At 43.2% G+C, this 25,115-nt stretch overlaps 1 protein-coding gene across 13 annotated transcripts in view; it reads right to left on the reverse strand.

Annotated features, from left to right (window-relative positions):
* The window catches only part of LOC116462610 (survival motor neuron protein), a 74,187-nt gene that overhangs the window by 44,695 nt on the left and 4,377 nt on the right, over window positions 1-25,115 (reverse strand). For 7 of the 13 annotated variants that reach the window (XR_009211735.1, XR_009211732.1, XR_009211731.1 and 4 more), the window contains exons 1-7: window positions 17,797-18,018; window positions 10,552-10,623; window positions 7,951-8,070; window positions 6,902-7,102; window positions 6,593-6,745; window positions 4,418-4,513; window positions 3,019-3,129 (exon numbers count right to left, since the gene is read on the reverse strand). Coding sequence is in view for 3 of the 13 variants with exons in the window: in XM_058433794.1 (XP_058289777.1) it covers window positions 3,019-3,129; window positions 4,418-4,513; window positions 6,593-6,745; window positions 6,902-7,102; window positions 7,951-8,070; window positions 10,552-10,623; window positions 17,797-17,883 (840 nt within the window). In the remaining 10 variants the exon portion in view is untranslated. Of the gene's footprint in view, window positions 1-3,018; window positions 3,130-4,417; window positions 4,514-6,592; window positions 6,746-6,901; window positions 7,103-7,950; window positions 8,071-10,551; window positions 10,624-17,796; window positions 18,027-25,115 lie in introns of those variants that run through there. The other 6 variants (XR_004246404.2, XM_032145260.2, XR_009211737.1 and 3 more) reach the window with 4 other exon arrangements.

Here is a 25,115-nt window from a genome sequence, read left to right on the forward strand (position 1 = left end):
AAAGTTATAACCTATTTTATGTTATTTCAACAACATTATTCTTAGTCATTTGCATTCTGCTTAGATTTCTAAGACAAAAAGATAGACGTTAAGAGCTAGACTCAGTCTATCTCAACCACGTGGCTTCAGTAGAACAAAGGTTAAGAATTGCTAGCTTAAGGCAATGACATATTAAAAACACTTAAGGCCAGGTGCAGTGGCTCACGCCTGTAATCCCAGCACTTTGGGAGGCCGAGGCAGGCGGATCACGAGGTCAGGAAATCGAGACCATCATGGCTAACACGGTGAAACTCCGTCTCTACCAAAAATACAAAAAATTAGCCGTGCATGGTGGCACATGCCTGTAGTCCCAGCTACTTGAGGGGCTGAGGCAGGAGAAGGGTGTGAATCCGGGAGGCAGAGCTTGCAGTGAGCCAAGATCGTGCCACTGCACTCCAGCCTAGGAGACAGAGCAAGACTGTCTCAAAAACAAAAACAAAACAAAAAGCCAAAAAAACAAAAAGAACACACAAACAAATGTTCATAACAACATTATTCATTATAGCCCAAAAATAAAAACAACCTAAATGTCCATGAACTGATGAATGGATAAAATGTGATATAACCAAACAACAGAATATTCAGCAATAAGAAGGAATGCAGTACTGGTGCATGCTACAGCATGGATGAATCTTGAAAATAGCATGCTAAGTGAAAGAAGCCAGACACAAAAGACCACATACCGTATAATTCCGTCTATATATAATATCTAAAATAGACAAATTCATAGAGACAGAAAGCGTACTGACTGCCTAGGGCTGGGGAAGATGAAGGTAACAGGGTTTTTGGGGTGATGAAAATGTTCTAAAATTGTAGTGATGGTTGCATAACTGTGAAAACCAAAACCACTGACTTGTATACTTTCTTTATTTTATTTATTTTTTATTCCTCCGAGTAGTGGGACAAAGGTGCCGGCACATGCCCGGTAATTTTTTTGTTTTTTAGTGGAGGGTTTCACCATTTGCCAGGATGGTTGCCCGCCTTGGCCTCCCAAAGTGCTGGGATTACAGGCGTGAGCCACTGTGCCCGGCCAACTTGTATACTTTCAAAGGTAAACTGCACACCATATGAATTATTTCTCAAGAAAGCTATTTACAACATAAATTATACCAATACTTTATATATACATTATGTATTTTTTTCAAGTATTTCATAATTTAAAAAACACAAAAGCCTAGAGTGTTACAGTCAGATAACTGATCTCAAAACAAATTACAAGCTGTTGATTTATTACTTTTTGGTCATTAAAATGAGGAATTCATGATATATACAAATATACCAAGGTTATACTACAACAACTGAAGCGTGATGTGTGACTTTCCTCCTCGCCCCTCCAAATTCTCACTCTGTTGGCCAGGCTAGAGTGCAGCGGTGTGATCTCGGCTCACTGCAACCTCTGCCTCCCAGGTTCAAGTGATGCTCGCTCCTGCCTCAGCCTCTCAAGTAGCTGGGATTACAACTGCCCGCCACTACAATGGGCTAAGTTTTGTGTATTTAGTAGAGATCAAGTGTCACCATGTTGGCCAGGCTGGTCCTGAACTCCTAACCTCAAGTGATCCACCTGCCTCTACCTCCCAAAGTACTGGGATTATAGGTGTGAGCCACTGTGCCAGGCCTTTTTCTTTTTTTGAGACGGAGTCTCACTCTGTCACCAAGGGTGGAGTGCAGTGGCACAATCTCAACTCACTGCAACTTCCACCTCCCAGGTTCAAGCAATTTTCCTGCCACAGCCTCCCAAGGAGCTCGGATTACAGGCATGTGCCACCACACCTGGCTAAATTTTTTTTGGTATTTTTAATAGAGACAGGGTTTCATCATGTTGGCCAGGCTGGTCTCGAACTCCTGACCTCAAGTGATCTGCCTGCCTCGGCCTCACAAACTGTTGTGATTACAAGCATGAGCCACCATGTCTGGCCTTAACTTTTAAATAAGAATATTAATGTGGGCACACACAAATGATACATTTAAAAACATACACCTTTAAGTCAGTTGTTTCTTCTATATTAATTTACTAAAAATTCAAGTGCCTACAATATCACATCATAATTTTAGCAGGCACAAGAGCTTCCTTTTAAAAATAATTTTAAATGTTCTGACTAAAATACAATAGAACATGTCCGTAGGAGACTAATGTATAAAGGGACAAGTTTGAAGCCATACTCCCAAGGTTCAATGTGGTACATACTACCCCAGATCTTTGTGCATTAAAAAATTTTCATTTCTCTTGGAAGGCCGAGGCGAGTGGATCATGGGGTCAGGAGATTGAGACCATCCTGGCTAACACGGTGAAACCCCGTCTTCACTAAAAAATACAAAAAATTAGGCCGGGCGCGGTGGCTCATGCCTGTAATCCCAGCACTTTGGGAGGCCGAGATGGGCGGATCACAAGGTCAGGAGATGGAGACCATCCTGGCTAACACAGTGAAACCCCGTCTCTACTAAAAATACAAAAAAACAAAAACAAAAACAAAAAATTAGCTGGGCGTGGTGGCAGGCGCCCGTAGTCCCAGCTACCTCTGAGGCTGAGGCAGGAGAATGGCATGAATCCAGGAGGCAGAGCTTGCTGTGAGCCAGTATCACGCCATTGCACTCCAGCTTGGGCGACAGAGCGAGACTCCATCTTAAAAAAAAAAAGAATTTCATTTTTCTTTTATGAAAAATTATCCCATCTTTTCCATTCCCTACAATCAAACTCAAATCAAAGCAGAGATTAAAACATTATTTAGAAAAAGTATAATTTCAATTCAAAAGTGTATAATCAAAATAATCTAACAATAGCATGAAAGCTTTTTAAAATTAACTACAATTATACTTAGGGACAGTGAAAAAGTAATTGAAGCCTCAGACAGACAGTTGTATTTTTTTATTTTTATTTTTTAGTAATATAAAGAGAGAAGCAAGTAGTATTTTATAAATTTACAAAACAAAGGCACATAACTACTAAAAATTGTCAGGAAAAGATGCTGAGTGATTACTTACCATATAATAGCCAGTATGATAGCCACTCATGTACCATGAAATTAACATACTTCCCAAAGCATCGGCATCATCAAGAGAATCTGGACATATGGGAGGTGGTGGGGGAATTATCTGGAGACAGAAAAAGATATTGTTTATATCCAGTAAACAAAAAAGTAAAGTCTGGAGATTTATATTATATAGGGAATGCTGGAAATTAATTGTATTTTTGCTTAGATCATCTCCTACTTAAATTTATTTCTTTTCCCCTAAACAAAGACGAGGTCTTGCTATGTTGCCCAGACTGGTCTCAAACTCCTGAGCTCAAGTGATCCTCCTGCCTTGGCCTTCTAAAGTGCTGGGATTACAGGCATGAGCCACTGTACCTGGCCTTAAATTTCTTAACATAGCTAGCATTTGGAGAAAACCAACCAATAACAACAGAAGACCAACAAAATTAAATTTAACAAGGATGAAAAGACAGTAAGTGACATAAAAAGTTTAAACATTTTGATTTAGACTATGTATCTGTTCCACTATGAAGCTATGAGTAAAAAAAAATCAAGCATAAATACTTTCATGCTTTTCCTTAATACACACACAGTTCACATAGCATTTCAAGGGCGATTTTAAGTAAACGTCTTGGGTAGAACACCTGTCCTAACCCCATCCCAATACACAGTATGCCAAAAAGTATCTTAGTATCTATTGTTAATACCTAAAAATCTACCATTAGAAATCCAGTTTACAGCTGGGTGCAGCAGCTCATGCCTGTAATCCCAGCACTTTGGGAGGCCAAGGCGGGTGGATCACCTGAGGTCAGGAGTTCAAGACTAGTCTGGCCAACATGGTGAAACCCCATCTCTACTAATAATACAAAAATTAGCTGGGCGTGGTGGCAGGCACCTGTAATCCCAGCTACTCGGGAGGCCAAGGCAGAATTGCTTGAACCCAGGAGGCGGAGGTTGCAGTGAGCAGAGATCACACCACTGCACTCCAGCCTGGGGGACAAGGGCAAAACTCTGCCTCAAAAAAAAAAAAAAGAGAGAAAGAAAAAGAAATCCAGTTTACATCAGAAGCTAACATCCAACTATACCTAAAGGGCAAACGCTAATCCCTTATATATGGTATAATTAAATCCCTTCTAACAGGAACCACCTCTTTATAGCATAGATACCAACTTCTGCCAGGAAAGGAGGCAACCTAGAGCTTAGAGCTGGGACTACAAGAGCACTGCATTTGGGTAACAGAAAGGCATTAAAAACAAACAAACAAACAAAACCCAGAGTTTAGTTCAAATTTCTACCCATTAGAATCTGGCCCAAGGGATGGTCTACAACGACATTTTCCAATCCTCTATTCTGCTAATTATCAAATTGTATATGAAAGCAAAATCTAATCTATACTCTTTTTTACTTACTGGTGGTCCAGAAGGAAATGGAGGCAGCCAGCATGATAGTAAGTGGGGTGGTGGTGGTGGCGGTGGCGGCGGTGGGCCATTGAATTTTAGACCTGGCTATAAGGAATATTTCAAAGGAAAATTAACTTACCAATTTCAATATGATAGGAATAAAAAGGACTCAAAACCAAAAGGATAAAAATAATTACCTAGAATATTTGTTTTATACATATCAAAAAGATTAAGTGAAATTTCATGTACCAAATCCTGAAGTCAAACAGACTCATAAGTCAAATGACAACCTCTGGATTTTTCTCATTTCCTTTCTATGTAGACATTAAAGAAGTAAAACAAAATAAGAGTGGTAATTACCTAATAAATCAGAGACAGTCTATTTAGCAAAATTATTTCAATCATAAAAGACTATATCCCAAATTTCATTAACCAAATTGTATAATGTTTTTATGAAAGCCTGTTTAGCTATACATGCCAACTTAGAGCACATACTGTGAAAACTAGCAAATCTCTCACCTTATAAAAATCAGCCCCGAGACCAATGAAGCATGATGTATATATTCTAAGAGTGTACATCATTTTAGATAAAAGAAACTGTAATATAATGTAAGCCTCAATAAGAACATTATCACAGAAAATCTTAAAACTTTTGATGAGTCATGCTTGATTTTTAAAAATGATTGCCTAGGCCAGGCACCTGTAATCCTAGCACTTTGGAAGGCCAAGGTGGGGAGATCACTTGAGGTCAGGAGTTCAAGACCAGCCTGGCCAACATGGTGAAACCCCATCTCTACTAAAAATACAAAATTAGCCGGGTGCGGTGGTGGGTGCCTGCAATCTCAGCTACTTGGGAGGCTGAGGCAGGAGAATCACTTGAACCCAGGAGGTGGAAGTTGCAGTGAGCCGAGATGGCGCCACTGCACTCCAGCCTGAGCGACAGAGCAAGACTCCATCTCGGGGGAAAAAAAATTGCCTAAATACCATTCCCTCCATGGAAGAAATCACCGCTTTACACAAAAGAACTAGAAAGGGACAAGCCTTTAGGGTCCATGACATAATTTAATCTATAATAAAAATCTTTTTAGAGTTGATTTCTGTTACTTATAACCAAAAGACCATAAATGAAAACAATATTTACATTTGAACTCTACAAAACAATCTGAGAGCACCTCAGGATTTTATCTATATTAGATGTAAATAATGTGTTATTTTACATATCTTATACAGGTGACATGGGAAACAACAGCATATCATCCAGCTAATGATAAATTATTATTACACTTTTTTTTGGTTTTTTTTTTGGTTTGTTTGAGACAGAGTCTCATTCTGTCGCCCAGGTTGGAGTGCAGTGGCACGATCTTGACTCACTGTGAGCTCTGCCTCCCAGGTTCACACCATCCTCCTGCCTCAGCCTCCCGAGTAGCTGGGACTACAGGTGCCCGCCATCGCGCCCGGCTAATTTTTTTGTATTTTTAGTAGGGATGGGGGTTTCACCGTGTTAGCCAGGATGGTCTCGATCTCCTGACCTTGTGATCAGCCTGCCTTGGCCTCCCAAAGTGCTGGGATTACAGGCGTGAGCTACCGCGGCCGGCGCATTATTATACTTTCTAACTTAAGTAAGTGTACTAATTATTAGTCTAATACCTAATACTCCACAAAAGTCAACTGGATAAATCTTTCATATAAAGTTTTTTTTTTTTTTTTGAGACAGAGTCTCGCTCTGTCGCCCAGGCTGGAGTGCAGTGGCGCAATCTCAGCTCACTGCAAGCTCCACCTCCCGGGTTCACACCATTCTCCTGCCTCAGCCTCTCTGAGTAGCTGGGACTACAGGCGCCCGCCACCACGCCCGGCTAATTTTTTGTATTTTTAGTAGAGACGGGGTTTCACCGTGGTCTCGATCTCCTGACCTCGTGATTCACCCGCCTTGGCCTCCGAAAGTGCTGGGATTACAAGCGTGAGCCACCGTGCCCGGCCTATATAAAGTATTTTGTTGCATCCACTGCAGTGTCTAACATTTTTTAAAAAAATTAACTATTTTGCATCATTATCTTATTTCCTTTTCAAAAAATTCTTGTGTATTTAAGCTACAAAAGTTTCATGGGAGAGCTACAAATTAGTTAACAGAGAGGTTAAATGTCCCGATATTAACTATTTTCTGGAAAACTTTCATAGAAGGTTTACCTTTCCTGGTCCCAGTCTTGGCCCTGGCATTGGGGGTGGTGGAGGGAGAAAAGAGTTCCATGGAGCAGATTTGGGCTTGATGTTATCTGATTTATTTCCAGGAGACCTGGAGTTCTCACTTTCATCTGTTGAAACTTGGCTTTCATTTTCATTCTTTAAAAAGAAAAAATATGCAGGTTTTTGTTATAAGGGTGTCATTAAGAAAAAATTAATGCCTCAGTGGATCAAACTGACAACTGTGTATACTGTTTAACAGTTTCTCATCTAGCCTCTGCTTCCAGAAATTGAATTTTTTTTTTGTATCCTTACCTCTTGAGCATTCTGTTCTATATTATTAGCTACTTCAGAGACTGGGGAAAGTAGATTGGACAGATTTTGCTCCTCTCTATTTCCATATCCAGTGTAAACCACAACACAGGTTTCTCTCTTAAAATCAATTGAAACAATGGTAGCTGGGTAAATGCAACCGTCTTCTGACCAAATGGCAGAACATTTGTCCCCAACTTTCCACTACAAAAGAAATCAAAGATACATACATGCATACATTTCTTTTGAAGAGGGCAAACTATCATCTTGTTTTATCAGTGGGGAGGTGAAGGATGGAGGGTAGAGATTAGGAAAGCAAAATGATGTAATGAGAAACGCTTGGGGTCTAAATACATAAATCTGAATTCCAACTCTCTCACTTTTATAATCCTGGACAAGTTTCTGAATCTCTTTGAGTCTTAAGTTTCCCCATCTTATTAGATGGCTATAATATAAACCACCTCCCATATTTGTAGTGAATAGCAGGAGGGAGATAAAATGCATATGGTGCCCAGCACTCTGGACTGGCCTAGAGCAAGTGCTCATCAACTGTTAGCTCTCTTCCCCCCTTGGTAATGATGAAACTAAAGTTGGCTCAAAAGACACCAAAATATTCAGCTTTCAGGACTACTGTTTTTAACTAGCAGAAATAATCTACCTAGACTTCTGGGTTCCTTGGAATTAACAGTTTTAGGGTTTTTGAAAAAAAAGGGGGAAAAAATCTATCTCTTAGCTTAAGATGTAAAACACTGCCAATTCAGCTTACGGCTCTTGGGTACTCCTTCCAAACGGCACCTTCTCCCTGCCTTCCATTCACAAATGGAACACATGTCCTGATTTTAGCATTTATCATTCCCATCTAATTCTTTATACTTTCATGACTAACATGCATGTTCCTAAATAACAGAAAATTTAATAGTTGTTTTTGAAGTTGTATAATTATATGTCAACAGAAACACTGTACTAATCACTTAGGTTAAAGACATTTTACACTATTAAATAAGGACTAACGAGACATCCTTTGAAGTTAAATCTCAACATTTTAAAATAACCTGTTGTAAGGAAGCTGCAGTATTCTTCTTTTGGCTTTTATTCTTCTTAGCAGGTTTTCTTTTAGGTGTGGTTTTTGGTTTACCTGAAGTTTCACAAATGTCACCATTCTTTAGAGCATGCTACGAAAACAGGAATAAAAATGTACATGTTACAGGGTGGTGCACAGAATAAAAGTCATGACATAACCCAGTTACTACTATAAGCTAGTCTCAAGGCTCTGTCACTTCAGAAAGCATCTATTTCCTCTTTTGACCACCCCCTACACTATAAAAACTGCTCTTAAAGGCATCATACATCTGATTATCAACTCTAAAGACCCTTTTAATCAAATCGCCTTGCTCTCAACCTCTCTGTTACATTAGACCCTGTTAATTATGATATTCATGGCCCTTTGGATGTCATAGCAAAGTAGGGCCCCAATGGTTTTATTACTTCTGATCAAGCATTAGGTTTAGGCATTCCCAATAAGAGCTGGCCATCCTTCTTGTTTAAGGACATCTATTTTTTTTTTTTTTTTTTTAACACAGAGTCTCACTCTGTCACTGGGCTGGAGTGCAGTTGCACTGATCTAAGCTCACTGCAACCTCCACCTCCCAGGTTCAAGCGATTCTCCTGCCTCAGCCTCCTGAGTAGCTGGGATTACAGGCATGCACCACCGTGCCCAGCTAATTTTTGTATTTTTAGTAAAGACGGGGTTTCACCATGTGGGCCAGGCTGGTCTTGAACTCCTGATCTCGTGATTTGCTTGCCTCAGCCTCCCAAAGTGCTGGGATTACAGACGTGAGCCACTGCGCCCGGCCAAGGCCATCTATTCTTATTACTTTAGTTGCAACAGTCTGCAAACACACTTCTGAAGCTATTAATCCAGCTCTGACTTTTCTCAATCTAACATTTCCAATGATTAATTTCACATCTTAATTCATACCTCAAACTCAACCTCAGCTTAATTCATATTCAACCTCAACTTAATTCAAATTCAATCTCAACTTAATTCATACTCAAACTCACTACTAAAACTATCGTTTTCCCAAATCAGTTCTTTTCCTCCTTTACTCAGATTACTTCTCCCTGCAATATCACCAACCCACCCCACATCGAGCCCCATTTCAATCCCTATTTTATAGAACTCTCTTGGTAATTCTTCTTTAGTTGACTTCTAGTTTCAGTGTATACTGGAAAGCACATTTAAAAATCTAGGCCGGGTGCAGTGGTTCTTGCCTGTAATCCCAGCGCTTTGGGAGGTCAAGGCGGAGGGATCTTTTGAGCTCAGTAGTTCCAGGCCAGCGTGGGCAACAGGGTGAGACTGCATCTCTACAAAGAATACAAAAATGAGCTGGGTGTGGTGGCACACACCTGTGGTCCCAACTACTCAGGAAGCTGAGGTAGGAGGATTGTTTGAGCTCATGAGTTAAAGGCTCCAATGAGGCATGATCACGCCACTACACTCCAGCCTGGGTGACAGGGCAAGACCCCAACTCAAAAAAAAAAAAAAAAAAAAAAATCTAGAAATCAGTTACAAAGGTGACATAGAGGTCTGATCCTTAGCTCATGTTACAAGAGTAACTATGAGAAAGACATGAACTCTGTATGCTTGGTGCTGTTTATACACTGTATGAGTATATGCTCTGTTTGCTCAAGGTAGTCTGGACTATTGTTTGCTCAAGGTAGTCTGGACTATTGATGACCCATATTTAGTGCTCAGTAAGACTAAACATCTCAGAGAGTGGAGAAGGTGATGATGTTGGCCAACCGTATAAGTGTCTTGTTTGAGACACAAAACCATACTACATTTCCTAAAAGAACTGTATATTCCTACCCAATAGGAACACTTGAATTGATACCCAACTTACAGGATTTGGGATTACAGTAATTTAATATATGAAAAGCACACAGAGCACTGTCAGCATGCTACAAGTATTAATTGCTGTACTAATGCTATTTATCTTCATCATTATTTTACTAAATGCTTGTTAAATGTTTAAAATTATAATTCAGATTGTCCTTTTCCTATTAATCTCAATTAGAGGACTTCTATAGTTTGATACAATGTAAAAATACTAAAAGGAATACATTTTTTGTTCATTTTCTGAGACGGAGTCTCACTCTATCGCCCAGGCTGGAGTGCAGTGGTGCAATCTTGGCTCATTGCAACCTCTGCCTCCCAGGTTCAAGCGATTCTCCTGCCTCAGTGTCCCAAGCAGCTGGGATTACAGGCACGTGCCACCACGCTTGGCTAATTTTTGTATTTTTAGTAAAGACGGGGTTTCACCATGTTGGCCAGGCTGGTCTCAAACTCCTGACCTCAGGTGATCCACCCGCCTCAGCCTCTCAAAGTGCTGGGATTACAGGAGTGAGCCACCATACCCAGCCAGGAATAAATGTTTTAAATTTTATTTAAATTGCCTCCACAAAAAGGATGACATATATAGGCTATCAACTTCTAAAGGAAGATATCACCTGATTTAACTAACTCATATTACCATCTAATCTTCAAAATGAAAACTGAATAACATGTACTTTAACACTTCATTGTATCTTATCAATTCCTTTCCAAATGAATAACGAGAAAATAAGAAAACGACTAAGCAAGCATTTCACACCTTAAACGAAGCCACAGCTTTATCATATGCTTTTATCAATGCTGTGTCATCCCAAATGTCAGAATCATCGCTCTGGAACGAGAAAGAAATAAAAACAACTCATGTTCAGACAGGTTTAATCAGAAAATGTATCTTAGTACCAAGAGTCATCTTAATCCACATATAACAAAATTACACTGAAAACGAGTATTTAAAATACTAAATAAAGCCACAGGAAACTTACCTGCTTAGAGGTTACGTGAATTTACTCCAAAAGCTAGACATAGGTAAATGTTCTAAGAATGAATGCCATAAAGTGAACGCCCCTACAATTTAATTCCTATCCACATACCATGAGTAGATTTGTTCAAGGCCAGCTACATTTATTTCAATTAAGATCAGATAAAACTTGACTTCATCTAGACTATGGGAATGCTGTTCTGACCTCAGAACCTATGATCCAAAGAATATTTTTTCTTTTGAAATTATAATGTTTCCAGATTATAAGGATACAAATTGTTAATAGTGACTAAACAATTTTCATTTTATTATTATTATTATTTTACTTCCATTTCCCTTTCCTGCCATTTCCTGGTACCAATTTTCTTTCTTTCCTTTTCTTTTCCTTCCTTTTGTTTCTTTCTTCTCTCTCTCCCTCCTTCCTTTCTTCCTTCCTTCACTTCTCTTTCTCTCTTCTTTTTTTCTCCCCTCAAATTCCTGTGTTCAAACGACCCTCCCACCTCAGCCCACTGAGTAGTTGAGAATATAGGTGCATGCCACCATGCCTGGCTAGTTTTTAAAATTTTTTGTAGAGATGGGGTCTCGCCATCTTAGCCAAGCTGGTCTCGAACTCCTAGGCTCAGGTGATCCTCCAGCCTCGCTCGGCCTCCCAAGTGTGGGAATTACAGGCATGAGCCACCGCACCTGGAAATATTTTTGCCCAGACATGGTGGCTCATGCCTGTAATCCCAGCTACTTGGGAGGCTAAGGCAGCAGAATTACATGAGCCCAGTTGTTGGAGGCTGCAGTAAGCTATGATCATCCCATTGCCCTCTAGCCTGAGTGACAGAGCAAGACCCTGTCTAACAACAACAACAACAATAACAAAATAATAATAATAATAAGTAATTTTTTAGCACTATCTACTAGCACTGTGCAAGTCACTGAGGGATATATAGAAACATGGTACTCTCCAGTTATTATCTAACTAGGGATTTAAGACTATCACACAAGACAAAACAAAAAAACAATATAAAACAAATCTTAACAAACATCAAAATGTGAAATACAAACAGTATTTTAATTAAAAAGGAAAGAAATTAATGTATACTGAAAGATCATATGGAGGAAACTGGCCTAAGAAATAAAAACCACTCACGCCTGTAATCCCAGCACTTTGGGTGGCTGAGGTGGGTGGATCATGAGGTCAGGAGTTTGAGACCAGCCTGGCCAACATGGTGAAACCCTGCCTCTACTAAAAATACAAAAATTAGCTGGACATAGTAGCACATGCCTGTAATCCCAGCTACTTGGGAGGCTGAGGCAGGAGAATCACTTGAACCTGGGAGGCGGAGGTTGCAGTGAGCCAAGATTGTGCCACTGCACTCCAGCCTGAGAGACATAGTGAGACTCTGTCTCAAAAAACAAACAAAACAAAACAAAACAAAACAAAAACAACAGGATTTAGGCCGGGCATGGTGGCTTGTAATCCCAGCATTTTGGGAGGCCAAGGCAGGTGAATTGCTTGAGTCCAGGACTCCCAGACCAGCCTAGGCAACAGGGTAAGAACCTTGTATCTACTAAAAATACAAAAATTTTGGCCGGGCGTGGTGGCTCATGCCTATAATTCCGGCACTTTGGGAGGCCAAGGAGGGTAGATCAAGAGGTCAGGAGTTCGAGACCAGCATGGCCAACATGGTGAAACCCCATCCCTACTAAAACTACAAAAATTAGCTGGCACGGTGGCAGGCACCTATAATCCTAGGTGCTTGGGAGGCTGAGGCAGGAGAATTGCTTGAACCCGGGTGGCAGAGATTGCAGTGGGCTGAGATTGTGTCACTGCATTCCAGCCTGGGCGACAGAGTGAGACTCTGTCTCAAAAACAAACAAACAAAAAAAAACAAATTTAGCTGGACATGGTGGCACATGCCTATAGTCCCAGCTCCTGTAGGGGCTGAGGCGAGAGGGTCACTTGAGCCCAGGAAGTTGAGGATGGAGGAAGGGGAGATGGCGCCGCTGCACTCCAGCCTGGGTAACAAATTGAGACCTTGTCTGGAAAAAAAAAAAAAAAAAAAAACCAAAAGAAAAAAACCCAATAGGATTTCCATAGGTAGACAAAATAGAACGCATTCCAAGTAAGAGCATGAACAACAACAACAAAAAAGGCATGGAAACAAAAATAAACACACTAGCTATAAGAATTTACTTATGTGAGGTAACTAAAGTAGTCAATTTATAGAATTAGAAAGAATGGGCCGGGCGCGGTGGCTCAAGCCTGTAATCCTAGCACTTTGGGAGGCCGAGGTGGGCGGATCACGAAGTCAGGAGTTCAAGGCCATCCTGGCCAACATAGTGAAACTCTGTCTCTACTAAAAATACAAAAAAATTAGCAGGGCGTGGTGGCGGGCGCCTGTAGTCCCAGCTACTTGGGAGGCTGAGGCAGGAGAATGGCGTGAACCTGGGAGGCGGAGCTTGCAGTGAGCCGAGATGGTGCCACTGCACTCCAGCCTGGGGGACAGAGCCAGACTCTGTCTCAAAAAAAAAGAAAGAATGGGCCGGGTGCAGTGGCTCACGCCTATAATCCCAGCACTTTGGGAGGCTGAGGTGGGTGGATCACCTGAGGTCAGGAGTTCGAGACCAGCCTCAACATGGAGAAACCCCATCTCTACTAAAAATACAAAATTAGCTGGGCGTGGTGGTGCATGCCTGTAATCCCAGCTACTCGGGAGGCTGAGGTAGAATTGCTTGAACCCGGGAGGCAGAGGTTGTGGTGAGCCAAGATCGCGCCATTGCACTCCAGCCTGGGCAACAAGAGCGAAACTCCGTCTCAAAAAAAAAAAAAAAAAAAAAAGAATGATTACCAAGGGCTAAGTGTAAGGAGAAATGGGAAATGGGGATTTGCTAATGGGTAGAGTTTCAGGTTGCAAGATGAAAAAGTTCCGAAGATCTGTTGCACAACAACATGAACATACTTAATGTTACTGAACTATATACTTAAAAACGGCTAAAATGACAAATTTTTTTACTTCAATAAAAAATAAAACACATTGTATGAGGGATTAATGAGACAAGTCCAAATAGAATCCAATTTATACTATAGGGTAGAGTTGGATTTGGTATTCTAGAGAGTATTTTGGATTTGGTACAGTATTAGTCAATGAATTCCAAAAAGGTTTGTTATAAAATTCACTGAGTTGTAATATTACTTTTTGTCATTTTCCTGTTTTGTTTTGTTTTCTCTTGAGACAAGAGTCTCGCTATGCCACCCACGCTGGAGTGCAGTGGCACAATCTCAGCTCACTGCAACCTCCGCTGCCCAGGTTCAAGTGATTCTCCTGCCTCAGTCTCTCAAGTAGCTGGGATTATAGGCGCCCACCATCAAGCTGGGCTAATTTTTGTATTTTTAGTAGACATGGGCTTTCATCATCTTGGCAAAACTGGTCTCAAACTCCTGACCTCAAGTGATCCTCCCACCTCAGCCTCCCAAAGTGATGGGATTACAGGCATGAGCCACTGCACCCAGCCTTGTCATTTTCCTGTTAATCTCCATTATATAGAGATAAATGTATTCCAATATAAAATGTCAATCTTGCTGTATGATAAAAAGTACTTAATAATCCCAGCCTGGGCAACATGGCAAAACCCCATCTGTACAAAAAGTACAAAAATTAGCTGGGTGTGGTGGTTCACATCTGTAGTTCCAGCTACTCAGAAGGCTAAGGTGGGAGGACCGCTTGAACCAGGGAAGAGGAGATTGCAGTGAGTGGAGATCAGAGATCGTGCCACTGCTCTCCAGCCAGGTTGACAGAGTGAGACCCTGTGTCAAAAAAAAAAAAAAGTACTTAAAATCATTAAGTCACTTTGCAGGTAACAAAAGTAACCACAAAGAGGTTAACTGACTTAAGGTTACATTCCCACTTGGAAGGGAAGATGTTCCTTGGAGATTTGGTAAAAGGAATAAAAACAGGCTGGGTCCAGTGGCTCACACCTGTAATCTCTGTCTCCAAAGAAAAAAAGAGAGGGGTGGGCGGGGGGAGGCTGGGCACGGCAGCTCATGCCTGTAATCCTAGCACTTTGGGATGCAGAGGTGGGTGGATCACTTGAGATCAGGAGTTTGAGACCAGCCTGCCAATATGGCAAAACCCCGTCTCTATTAAAAATACAAAACTTAGCCGGGCATGGTGGAGCACACCTGTAGTCCCACATACTTGGGAGGCTGAGGCAGGAGAATTGCTGGAACCCAGAAGGCAGAGGTTGCAATGAGCCAAGATCACACCACTGCACTCCAGCCTGAGTGACAGAATGAGACTCCATCTCAAAAAAAAAAGGAAGCAAACAGTAGAAAATGAAGGGTGGTCCTGAAGAAATAAATAAATCACAAAATCAGGGACACTGATATCAACAGAAGAGTGCAGTCTTAAAGCAAGATACATAGACAGATGGCAACTCAAACTCCTCATAATTCAACTGTTATTGCCAGACCAGGAAACGAGTAATTTCAAAACGAACAGAAAACAAAGCGACAGAAGAAAAGGTAATACTGATTACAAGGTACCCAAGGACAAATATATCTGACTGAAAATCTAGGGAGCACCAAAGCAAAGCCATGAAAAAGAACCAAAGGAACAAAAATAAATAAAAAGCAAAATGGTTGATAAGTTGGCAAACAGTATTTATTTAACGTATGTATAAATGGGGTCCCTGAAGAATAAAAACAAAACAAACAATCTTCCTGGTGGTCTAGTGGTTAGGAATTTTAAAAAAAGAAAAATTCCTAGGGATGGGAGGAAGAACCCCCTCCCATCCTCAGAGCCTCTAAGCAAAAAGAAAAAGACTAAGTTACAAGATAAAGAAAATCAGTTATCATTAGACTTTCTCACAGAAATTTATGGGGAAAAGGTATGAGCCAAGAATTTTACACGCAGCCTAGCTGTCCTTGAAGTAGCAAGACTAAGAAAAGTTTAAAATGTAGAAGAATACTGTACTCACTAGCCTTTCCAGGGTAATCTATTGAAAATAAGCTTCACCCAACCAAGATACGACCAGGGAAACTTGGGTTTTAAAAATAACAGAACTGGCCAGGCATGGTGGCTCCCGCCTGTAATCCCAGCACTTTGGGAGGCTGAGGTGGGTGGATCACCTGAGGTCAGGAGTTCGAGACCAGCCTGATCAACATGGTGAAACCCTGTCTCTACTAAAAATACAAAATTAGCTGGGCGTGGTGGAGCATGCCTGTAATCCCAGCTACTCCGGAGGCTGAGGCAGAAGAACTGCTTGAACCTGGGAGGTGGAGGTTGTGGTGAGCCGAGATCGTGCCACTGCACTCCAGCCTGGGCAACAAGAGCGAAACTCCGTCTCAAAAAAAACCCAAAAAACATAAAACAGAATTGTTAGCATCAAATATATTTAATTGTGGATCTAAGAGAAAAGTAGTACATTAAATTGAAAAGCTGATTCTAAAATTTATACGGAAATACTAAGGACAAAAATAAACCAAAGCTGGACAATTTACATTATCTAACTTTAAGATTGTAAACCAGAAGTATCTGAGACACGTTTCAATCAATTTAGAAAGTTTCTTTTGCCAAGGTTAAAGACGCACCTATGACACAGCCTCAGGAGGTCCTGATGACATGTCCCCAAGGTGGTGGGTTACAGCTTTGTTTTATACATTTTAGGGAGACATGAGGCATCAATCAATATATGTAAGATGTACATGAGTTCTGTCAGGAAAGGCGGGACAACTCAAAGTGGGGGTAGGGAGGTTTCTAGGTCATAGGAAGATTTAAAGATTTTCTAACTGGCAACTAGTTGAAAGAGTTATTATCAACAGAAAGGAATGTTTGGGTTACCAAAAAGGGTTGTGGAGACCAAGGTTTTATCATGCAGATGAAGCTACCAGGTAGCAGGCTTCAGAGAGGGTAGGTTGTAAATGTTTCTTCTCAGACTTTAAGAGTCTGTTCTACCAGTAATTCCAAAAGGGAGGAGGGTGTGATGAGACATGTGCAACTCCCCCTTCCAATCATGGCTTGAACTAGTTTTTCAGGTTAATTTTGGAATGCCCTTGGCTGAGAGGATGGGTCCATTCAGTTGGTTGTGCAAGGGGGGGGCTATAATTTTACTTTTGGTTTACAAGACATACTCTGAAGCAATAGTAATTAAAAGTGTAGTACTGACATCAATATAGACTAATAGACAATGTAACAGAATTGAGAGTCAGAAATAGTCCTGTGATATATATGATTGATTTTAACTAAAGTTACAAATGTGGTTTAATAGAGAAAGCATAGTAGTTTCAAGAAATGGTGGTAAAACTATTGGAAATCCTTACGCAAAAACAAACCAAATTTCCACCTACATTGAGCCATATATAAGAATTAACACAAAATGGATTACAGACCTAAGTGTAAAACTAAAACTCTCAACTGTATAAAAAAAAAGAGAAAAATCTGTGATCATGGATTGCCTATAACAAAAGAACAAACTGAAATGCCCTTGTTGCCTGGGGTGGCACCCAAAGTTCTTGGTCTCACACCGAGGAAATCAAGGACGCTGACATACCAAGGGTGTGAGGCTAGAGCAGAAGTTTAATAGGCAAAAGAAAGAGAATAGCTCCCTCCTGCAGACAGGGGTCCTGAAAAGAGTTGCCATTCCACAGTGAAATGCAAGCATTTTTATAAATGAGCTAATGGGAAGGGGGTATCTTATCTACATTGGGTGCTCCAACCCCCATGTAACGTCCCCGGGCATAAAAGACGGAGGCCGCAGAGCTCTCTGTCTTCCCTTTCGCTTTGGCTCTCCCTCGGACTCCTCCAATAAAGATCTCTTGACTGCAGCCAGTGTGTGTGGCGTGGTCTTAGTCTGAGCCTACAGAGCCACTCTTTCATTGGTGCCGTGACTCGGATTGGGACTCCCTGCCTTTGGTGGGACCCCAATCCCTCTCAGGCTCAGACCAGGCCCCGGTCAGTCTTCGCCCATTTTCCTGTTCACTGAGCTCTTCGCCCACCACCAGCCTCATCTCAGTAAGTTTTCCCCTCCCGGGCCTACCTCTCGGGCAGATCGCCAGACCGTAGCCGCTCCTGTGACAAACACATTTTGCCCGACGCCCCTACGGCAGTGGTAGGCCCCTATCATTCACCTCCGCCTCGGCCTGCAGGGAACGGAGTTTTCTCCCTCTCCTCCTCGCGTCTCCGGCCTGGGTCCCTTCCCTTTCTCGCTCCGAAAATCCTGGTACCAGGTGGCCCATGGTCCTCGGCCATAGTCGGCCCCTCAGTCCTTCCGCTTTGGTGACGACCGAACCGGAAGCTCTGAGTCACATCGCAGTGTTTGGCTATTAGGGGACGCCCTACTTAGCCCTCACTGCATATCCTCTCGTAGCGCCACGATAGGAGGCTCCGCATCTCTGCCGGCCGACTCTCCCCTACAGTGCCTCTTAAATAATCTGTCAGCCCTAGGCCTAGCAATCGACCTCAAACCAAAATGCCTACATACCCCTTAAATAACCAAAATAAATGGCCCATTTATAGGCCTCTGGATATTGTGAGCGAACAGGAAAATGGGAAGAGATCCCCTATGTCCACGGCCCCCCGTGTAAACCTCAACCTTCCCCTTCCTCCGCAAGCTCTCCAGCTCCCTCCCCTCCGCCGCTCAGCCCTCCCACCACTCGTTCCAGATCACACCTTTCCGTCCTCGCCCCTCTTAGAGAAGTTGCAAGGGCAGAAGGCATTGTTCGTGTCCATGTTCCCTTCTCTATGGCTAACTTATAAACGCTTAGGCTCTTACACTTCTAACTCCGCCTCTTATATCAAAATTTCTCTAACACCCTCCTTCTCAAGAAGCGCAGGCAGGTCTAGGAGCAAGCCCGCACTTATGCAGACCAAGTTGACCAGACTACCCCAGCCCTACCCATAGCGGCGCAGGCCGTCCCCGAGCAAGACCCCAACTGGGATTACAACTCCCCAAATGGCGTTGCTGCTCGAGACCACTTCACCACCTGCCTAGCAACTGGCCTCCGCAGGGCAGCCCAAAAGGCAGTCAACTTTGAAAAACTTCACGAAATCGTACAAGAGAAACATGAAAACCCCTCCGCCTTTCTCGACCGCCTTACACAGGCCTTTCAACAATACACTAACATAGACCCAGAAGACCCCGATGGCAGGCAGCTTCTCATGTCCCATTTTTTCGCGCAAAGCTTCCCAGACATTAGAGCCAAATTAAAGAAGCTAGACAGAGGCCCCTTCACCCCGCAGACCGAGATTTTGGCCACCACGTTCAAGGTGTACCATAACCGTGATGAGCAGGCAAGGAGGCAAAAGTGTCAAATGCTGGCTCAAGCTCTCCGAGCCCCTACTCGGCCAGCTATAGACACTGGTGACCGTAAGCCACTATTTGCCCACCATCAGCCCCCTGGGCCCTGCTTCAAGTGCGGCAAAGAAGGGCATTGGGTTCGTGAGTGCTCTAATCCCAGGCCTCCACACAAGCCATGTCCAAAATGCCACCAGCTTGGTCACTGGGCCGTCAACTGCCCCAACTCCCAGAGGGGGGTTGGGCCAGACCCCAGCCCCGCCCCCGATCTCTTAGGACTGGCCATTGATGATTGTCGGGGCCCTGGGACTCTTCCCCCGACGCACACTATCACCGCACAGGAGCCCAGGGTGCCTCTTACGGTAGATGGGCGCCTCGTTAAGTTTCCTTCTCAACACTGGAGCTACCTTCTCGGTTTTGTGGGAATTTTGGGGCGCTGTCTCCACCTCTGGCCCTCCCATAGTCGGGGTAGGAGGCCAGACCATACGTCCAACGACTACCCTGCCTTTATCATGTTCTTTCTCAGGCCACCTCTTTTCCCATAAGTTATTCACCACACCTGAGTTAAACTTTGGACATCACCTGAGGAACCTGCAGGATCATCAGCTTAGGAATCCCAAGACACCTGCGAACCAGTGGAGGACTTGCACCTCCTATTTCGGAAAGAAACATCCCAGACTAAAAAGGCTCCTACCACTGATCCTGAGGGACGACCGCTTTCTCCTTAAAAAAGATAAGTGAAAGAACTCAGACTAGATAAAATGATCTCGTTTTCCAGAGCACCCTCTTTACCTTTCCTATTTGCTCTTTGCCTATGTATCCCTCCTACTTCCTTGGATACCTCATACAACCACCCCTCCCCTTTCACTAGCTCCTAATTACCTCTACAAGACTCTCAACTTAACTCACACTCTGTAAAACCAGTCCAATCCTTCCCTGGCAAATCACTGTTGGCTGTGTTATCTCTCTATCAACCTCTGGCTATGTTGCCACTCCCATTCCCGCAAAAAACTGGGTCTTCACCAACTTGACCTACCACACTCGTTATGAAGGAAAAGACCCTTTCCAACTTCTAAACATGCAATCATTAGCCGACTTCCCCACATCTGATAGGACCAAAGATACCGTAACAGGACGTGCAACCCAACTTTCACGTTCTTACATTTCCAACCTCACCTATTACACAAGCAATGAAAAGCCCATACACGGCCCTGTAACCACAAATACTATTTTAACTTTCCAAGCCCCTTTATGTATCCAACGCAACCTGTCATCTGGCCTGCCTCTAGGACACCTACCACTGCATCAGTGTAATTACACCCTACAACTTCAAGCCCCAATTGATCATAGTAACTTTCGAGTCACCCAAACAGCTCCATTCAAACAGCTTGTCCGCTTCTCTGGGCCCCCCAAAATCATCACGTCCTCCCTGCTCAACAAACAGTCCAGGTTCTGTGATGGCAGACATACTCCCTGCATGACCATTCACCCCTGGACTCCCTGCAGCAGTGCCCGCCCCCACCACTAGTGAGTGCCTTCTCATCCCCTCTTTCAATCGCTCTCTCGAATGGCTCCTAGTAGATACAAAACGTTTTTTTTTCCAATGGGAAAATAAAACACAGGGAGCCACTCAGTTTGCTCCCAACACCCCTTTCCAGCCGCTCACTGGAGCTACCTTAGCAAGTACTCTAGGAGTATGGGAAAATGAAAACAACAAACTCACACACCTTTTTAACATACATAACGAGTTCTGTCTACCCAGCCAAGGCATATTCTTCTTATGTGGAACGTCGACCTATATCTGCCTCCCCACTAACTGGACAGGCACCTGCACCTTAGCTTTTCTAAGCCCCCACATTAACATTGCCCCGGGAAATCCGACCTTATCAGTACCCCTCAAAGCTCAAGTCCGTCAGCGGAGAGCCACACAACTAATACCCCTACTTATAGGGTTAGGAATGGCCACTGCTACAGGAACCGGAATAGCTGGTTTATCAACTTCATTATCCTACTACCACACACTCTCAAAGGCTTTCTCAGACAGTTTACAAGAAATAACGAAATCTATGCTTACTCTACAATCCCAAATAGACTCTTTAGCAGCAGTGACTCTCTAAAACCGCCGAGGCCTAGACCTCCTCACTGCTGAGAAAGGAGGACTCTGCACCTTCTTAGGGGAAGAGTGTTGTTTTTACACTAACCAGTCAGGGATAGTACGAGATGCTGCCCGGCGTTTACAGGAAAAAGCTTCTGAGATCAGACAATGCATCTCAAATTCTTATACCCCCTCTGGAGTTGGGCAACATGGTTTCTTCCCTTTCTAGGTCCCGTGGCAGCCATCTTGCTGTTACTCGCCTTTGGGCCCTGCATTTGTAACATTCTTGTCAGATTCATGCGGCAGCAGATTTCCTCCATTTCTAACCAAACTTTTAACCAGCTTCTCATTAGACAGTACCAGCTTTTAGCCACCGAAGAGGATTAGCCACCAAAAGGATGTCACAGACTTCAGCAGCCAAGCCACGCAGACCCCAGACAACCCGCTTCATGCAGCTTCTCCAGACCCTCCACCACGACTCCTGGCTCATCCCTAACCCCTCCTACCCTTCGGTTGGCTCTCAGCCCTAGATGACTTATACCTTCAAGGAAGCTTCATGGATTTCAAGGCCGAAGAAGTCTTCATAGACAGCGCCCTACTACTTAGCCTCCTGCTCCTGCTGTGCCCCTGCAGTCCTCCCATACCCCTCCCCGACAACGCCCCCGTTCAGCAGGAAGTAGCCAGACGAACGGCAACGCCCATCTCCCCACTTCTTAAGAAACAAAAATGGGAGGAATGTTAGGTAACAGGAGAACCCTAATAGCGCTGGTTCCGGGTTCTTCTTCCTCCCCAACACAGCACCGCCAAAAAGGAGCCAACCAGAGGTCATGCCTTCCCGCCTCGGCCTAGGCCCAGCCCCTCAGCCAACCAGCAACCCCCACGTAACGTCCCCGGGCATAAAAGACGGAGGCCGCAGAGCTCTCTGTCTTCCCTTCCGCTTCGGCTCTCCCTCGGACTCCTCCAATAAAGATCTCTTGACTGCAACCGGTGTGGCGAGGTCTTAAGTCTGAGCCTACAGAGCCACTCTTTCAATCTACATAAGGAGCAAAAAACCAATTAGGACCAGGTGTGCCATCTGCATAGCGCGTGAATCTCTGGCAGCCCCCACTCTAACCTTTTATTATGCAGGCAGGTCCTTGGCCTGAGCTACTCCACATTGCTTATCTCTTTCCTATTGTGCATGTGCTAAATAAGGGGAGGTGGAGCCACCATGGTGGACGTGCCTGGCCCCAGGTACCCCTTTCACTCCATGCAGCTGCAGGCATCCCCAACAACCCACAACATGCAAGCTTCCAGCTTCCTTATCTGAGTATGTACTAAGGTCCACTGTGTTTACTGGGACCCACCGTACGTATGTGAAGCTTGCTGATTACCCAGGAAGCTCCCCCTCTGTGCCAGAGCTGCTTCCTTACCCATGTTTACAGCCCGATCTTCCAGGCTGCTCCTTGTTAGAAGAGAAGTGATTTCTTGGGCTGCTTTTTGTTAAAAGGGAAGTTCTACCAAGGACTCTGTCTAACTATCGGCCTACCTAATCTCTTTTTCCCTCCTCTCTCAAAACTATCAAAGAAAAAACTGAAAAATTAGATTTCAGCAAAATTAAGATTTTCTGTTATTAAAAAGACGTTGTTAACAAAATGAAAAACCAAAGTGTAAACCGGGAGAAAATACATGCAAGTTACCTATCTGATAAAGATATTGCACCCAGCAAACATGAAGAACTCTCAAACCGCAACAACAAAAAAATTCAATTAAAAGATGGGTAAGTTGGCCGGGTGCAGTGGCTCATACTTGCAATCCCAATCTTTGGGAGGCTGAGGTAGGAAGATTGCTTGAGCTCAGGAGTTCACGACAAGCCCAGCAACATAGTGAGACCTCGTTTCTACAAAATTTTAAAAAATTAGCCAGGCATGGTGGTGCATGCTCGTAATTTCAGCTACTCAGAAGGCTGAGACAAGAAGACTGAGCGCAGGAGGTGGAGGCTGCAGTAGGCTGTGTGATTGCACCACTGCACAACAGCCTGGGTAACAGAGTGAGACACTGTCTCAAAAAAAAAACAAAACAAAACAAAAAAAAAACAACCCAAATGATTTGAACAGACACTTCACCAAAGAAGATATATGGATGGCAAATAAACTCATGAAATGATCAACAGCAGCACTGGTCATTAGGAAATGCTAATTAAAATCACGAGCAGCCGCTATATCTATTATAATGCCTAAAATTAAAAAGACTGACCATACTAAGTGTTTGCAGGGACACTGAGCAAATGGAACTTTCATACATTGCTGGTCAAAATGTAAAATGGGGGAGCTGTTCTGAACCTATTCTAGTTGTGGCGGCTGTCCAACTTTTGAATTGTTCTTTGCTCAATTAATCTCTGTTATATTAAAAAGTAAAATGGTACAACCACCACTTTGAGGAAGAGTTTGACAGCTCCTTAAAGACTTAAAATACATCTACCCTGAGACTTAAGTATTCACTCAAGAAAAACGTATGTCTATACAGAGTCTTTTTTAAAGTTGTTTTATAGAAAAATTTTAATTTTAAAATAAAAATAGACAGGGGTTTCACCATGTTTCCCAGGCTGGTCTCAAACTCCTGGGCTCAAGCGATCTGCCAGCCTTGGCTATACGAAATCTTATACACTAATATTCATAGTGGCTCTACTTGTTAACAGTCCCAAACTGGAAAAAGCCCAAATGTTCACAAGCAAGCGAATGAATACAGTATAGTATATACATGCAATGGGATACTACTCAGCAATAAAATGGATGAAAATCAAAATAGCTATGATAAGTAAAAGAAACATGACAAAAAAGGTACTTTATCATTCCACGTTTATAAAATTCTTAAAAATGCAGGCTAATCTATGGTGACAGAAAGTAGATCAGTGGTTGTCTGGGGACAGGACAAGGAGGGATGAGAAGGATCACAAAACAGCAATCCAACTGAGGCCACCATGCTATAAGGAAATCCAAACCAGCGCACACATTGAAACCACATAAAGAAACCTTCATGAGACTACACGAAAAAAAGAGATAGCCTGCCAATCCCTAGCTGCTCAGTCCCCAGCTACTGTAGCTCTAGCAACTATGTAGGTGCAACCACAAGACAGCCGCACGAAAACTGCCCAGCAAGGCCCTCACAAATTCCTGACCCACAGAAACGATGAGAGATAATAAAATGTCCCTTGTTGTTTCAAGCCACTAAGTTTTGGCAGATTCGTTACACAGCAACGGCAGCCAGAACAGACCATCAGGACTGTCTTTATATCTGATTCTCAGTCATTTCCAGTAGCTCAGATTTCTCAAATTATTCCCAACACCCTGCCATCTTCTACCTTCTCCTACCACTTCCTGAAACTTCCACTGTGATCCCTTGAGTAATTAATAAAATCCTACTCTTTAACCTCTGAATCATCCCTTCATTTCCTGCTCTAAGTAAAATCTAGCTCCCTGAGGATGCCTTTTCCTTTCGCAGCCATCTCAAATGATAGATGTTTCCTCTTTTCTCCTCCACATTCTTCGTATCACTGTACCTATTGGAGACGTGGGGAAGAAATCTTCCCTGCTCTGGCCGGCGCAGTGGCTCACGCCTGTAATCCCAGCGCTTTGGGAGGCCGAGGCGGGCGGATCACGAAGTCAGGAGATCGAGACCATCCTGGCTAACACGGTGAAACCCCGTCTCTACTAAAAATACAAAAAACAATTAGCTGGGCGTGGTGGCGGGCGCCTGTAGTCCCAGCTACTCGGGAGGCTGAGGGAGGAGAATGGCGTGAACCCAGGAGGCGGAGCTTGCAGTAAGCCGAGATCGCGCCACTGCACTCCAGCCTGGGCGATGGAGCCAGACTCCGTATCAAAAAAAAAAAAAAAAAATCTTCCCTGTTCCTTACTTGCACTTCCAGATTATTCTCCTCCATTCCCCTCTCAAAATTTCCAGCCTTGAAAATCCTGACAAAAAGTAGCCG

Source organism: Hylobates moloch, unplaced genomic scaffold, assembly GCF_009828535.3.
Source record: "Hylobates moloch isolate HMO894 unplaced genomic scaffold, HMol_V3 SCAFFOLD_23, whole genome shotgun sequence".
In the NCBI taxonomy this organism is placed as follows: domain Eukaryota; kingdom Metazoa; phylum Chordata; class Mammalia; order Primates; family Hylobatidae; genus Hylobates; species Hylobates moloch.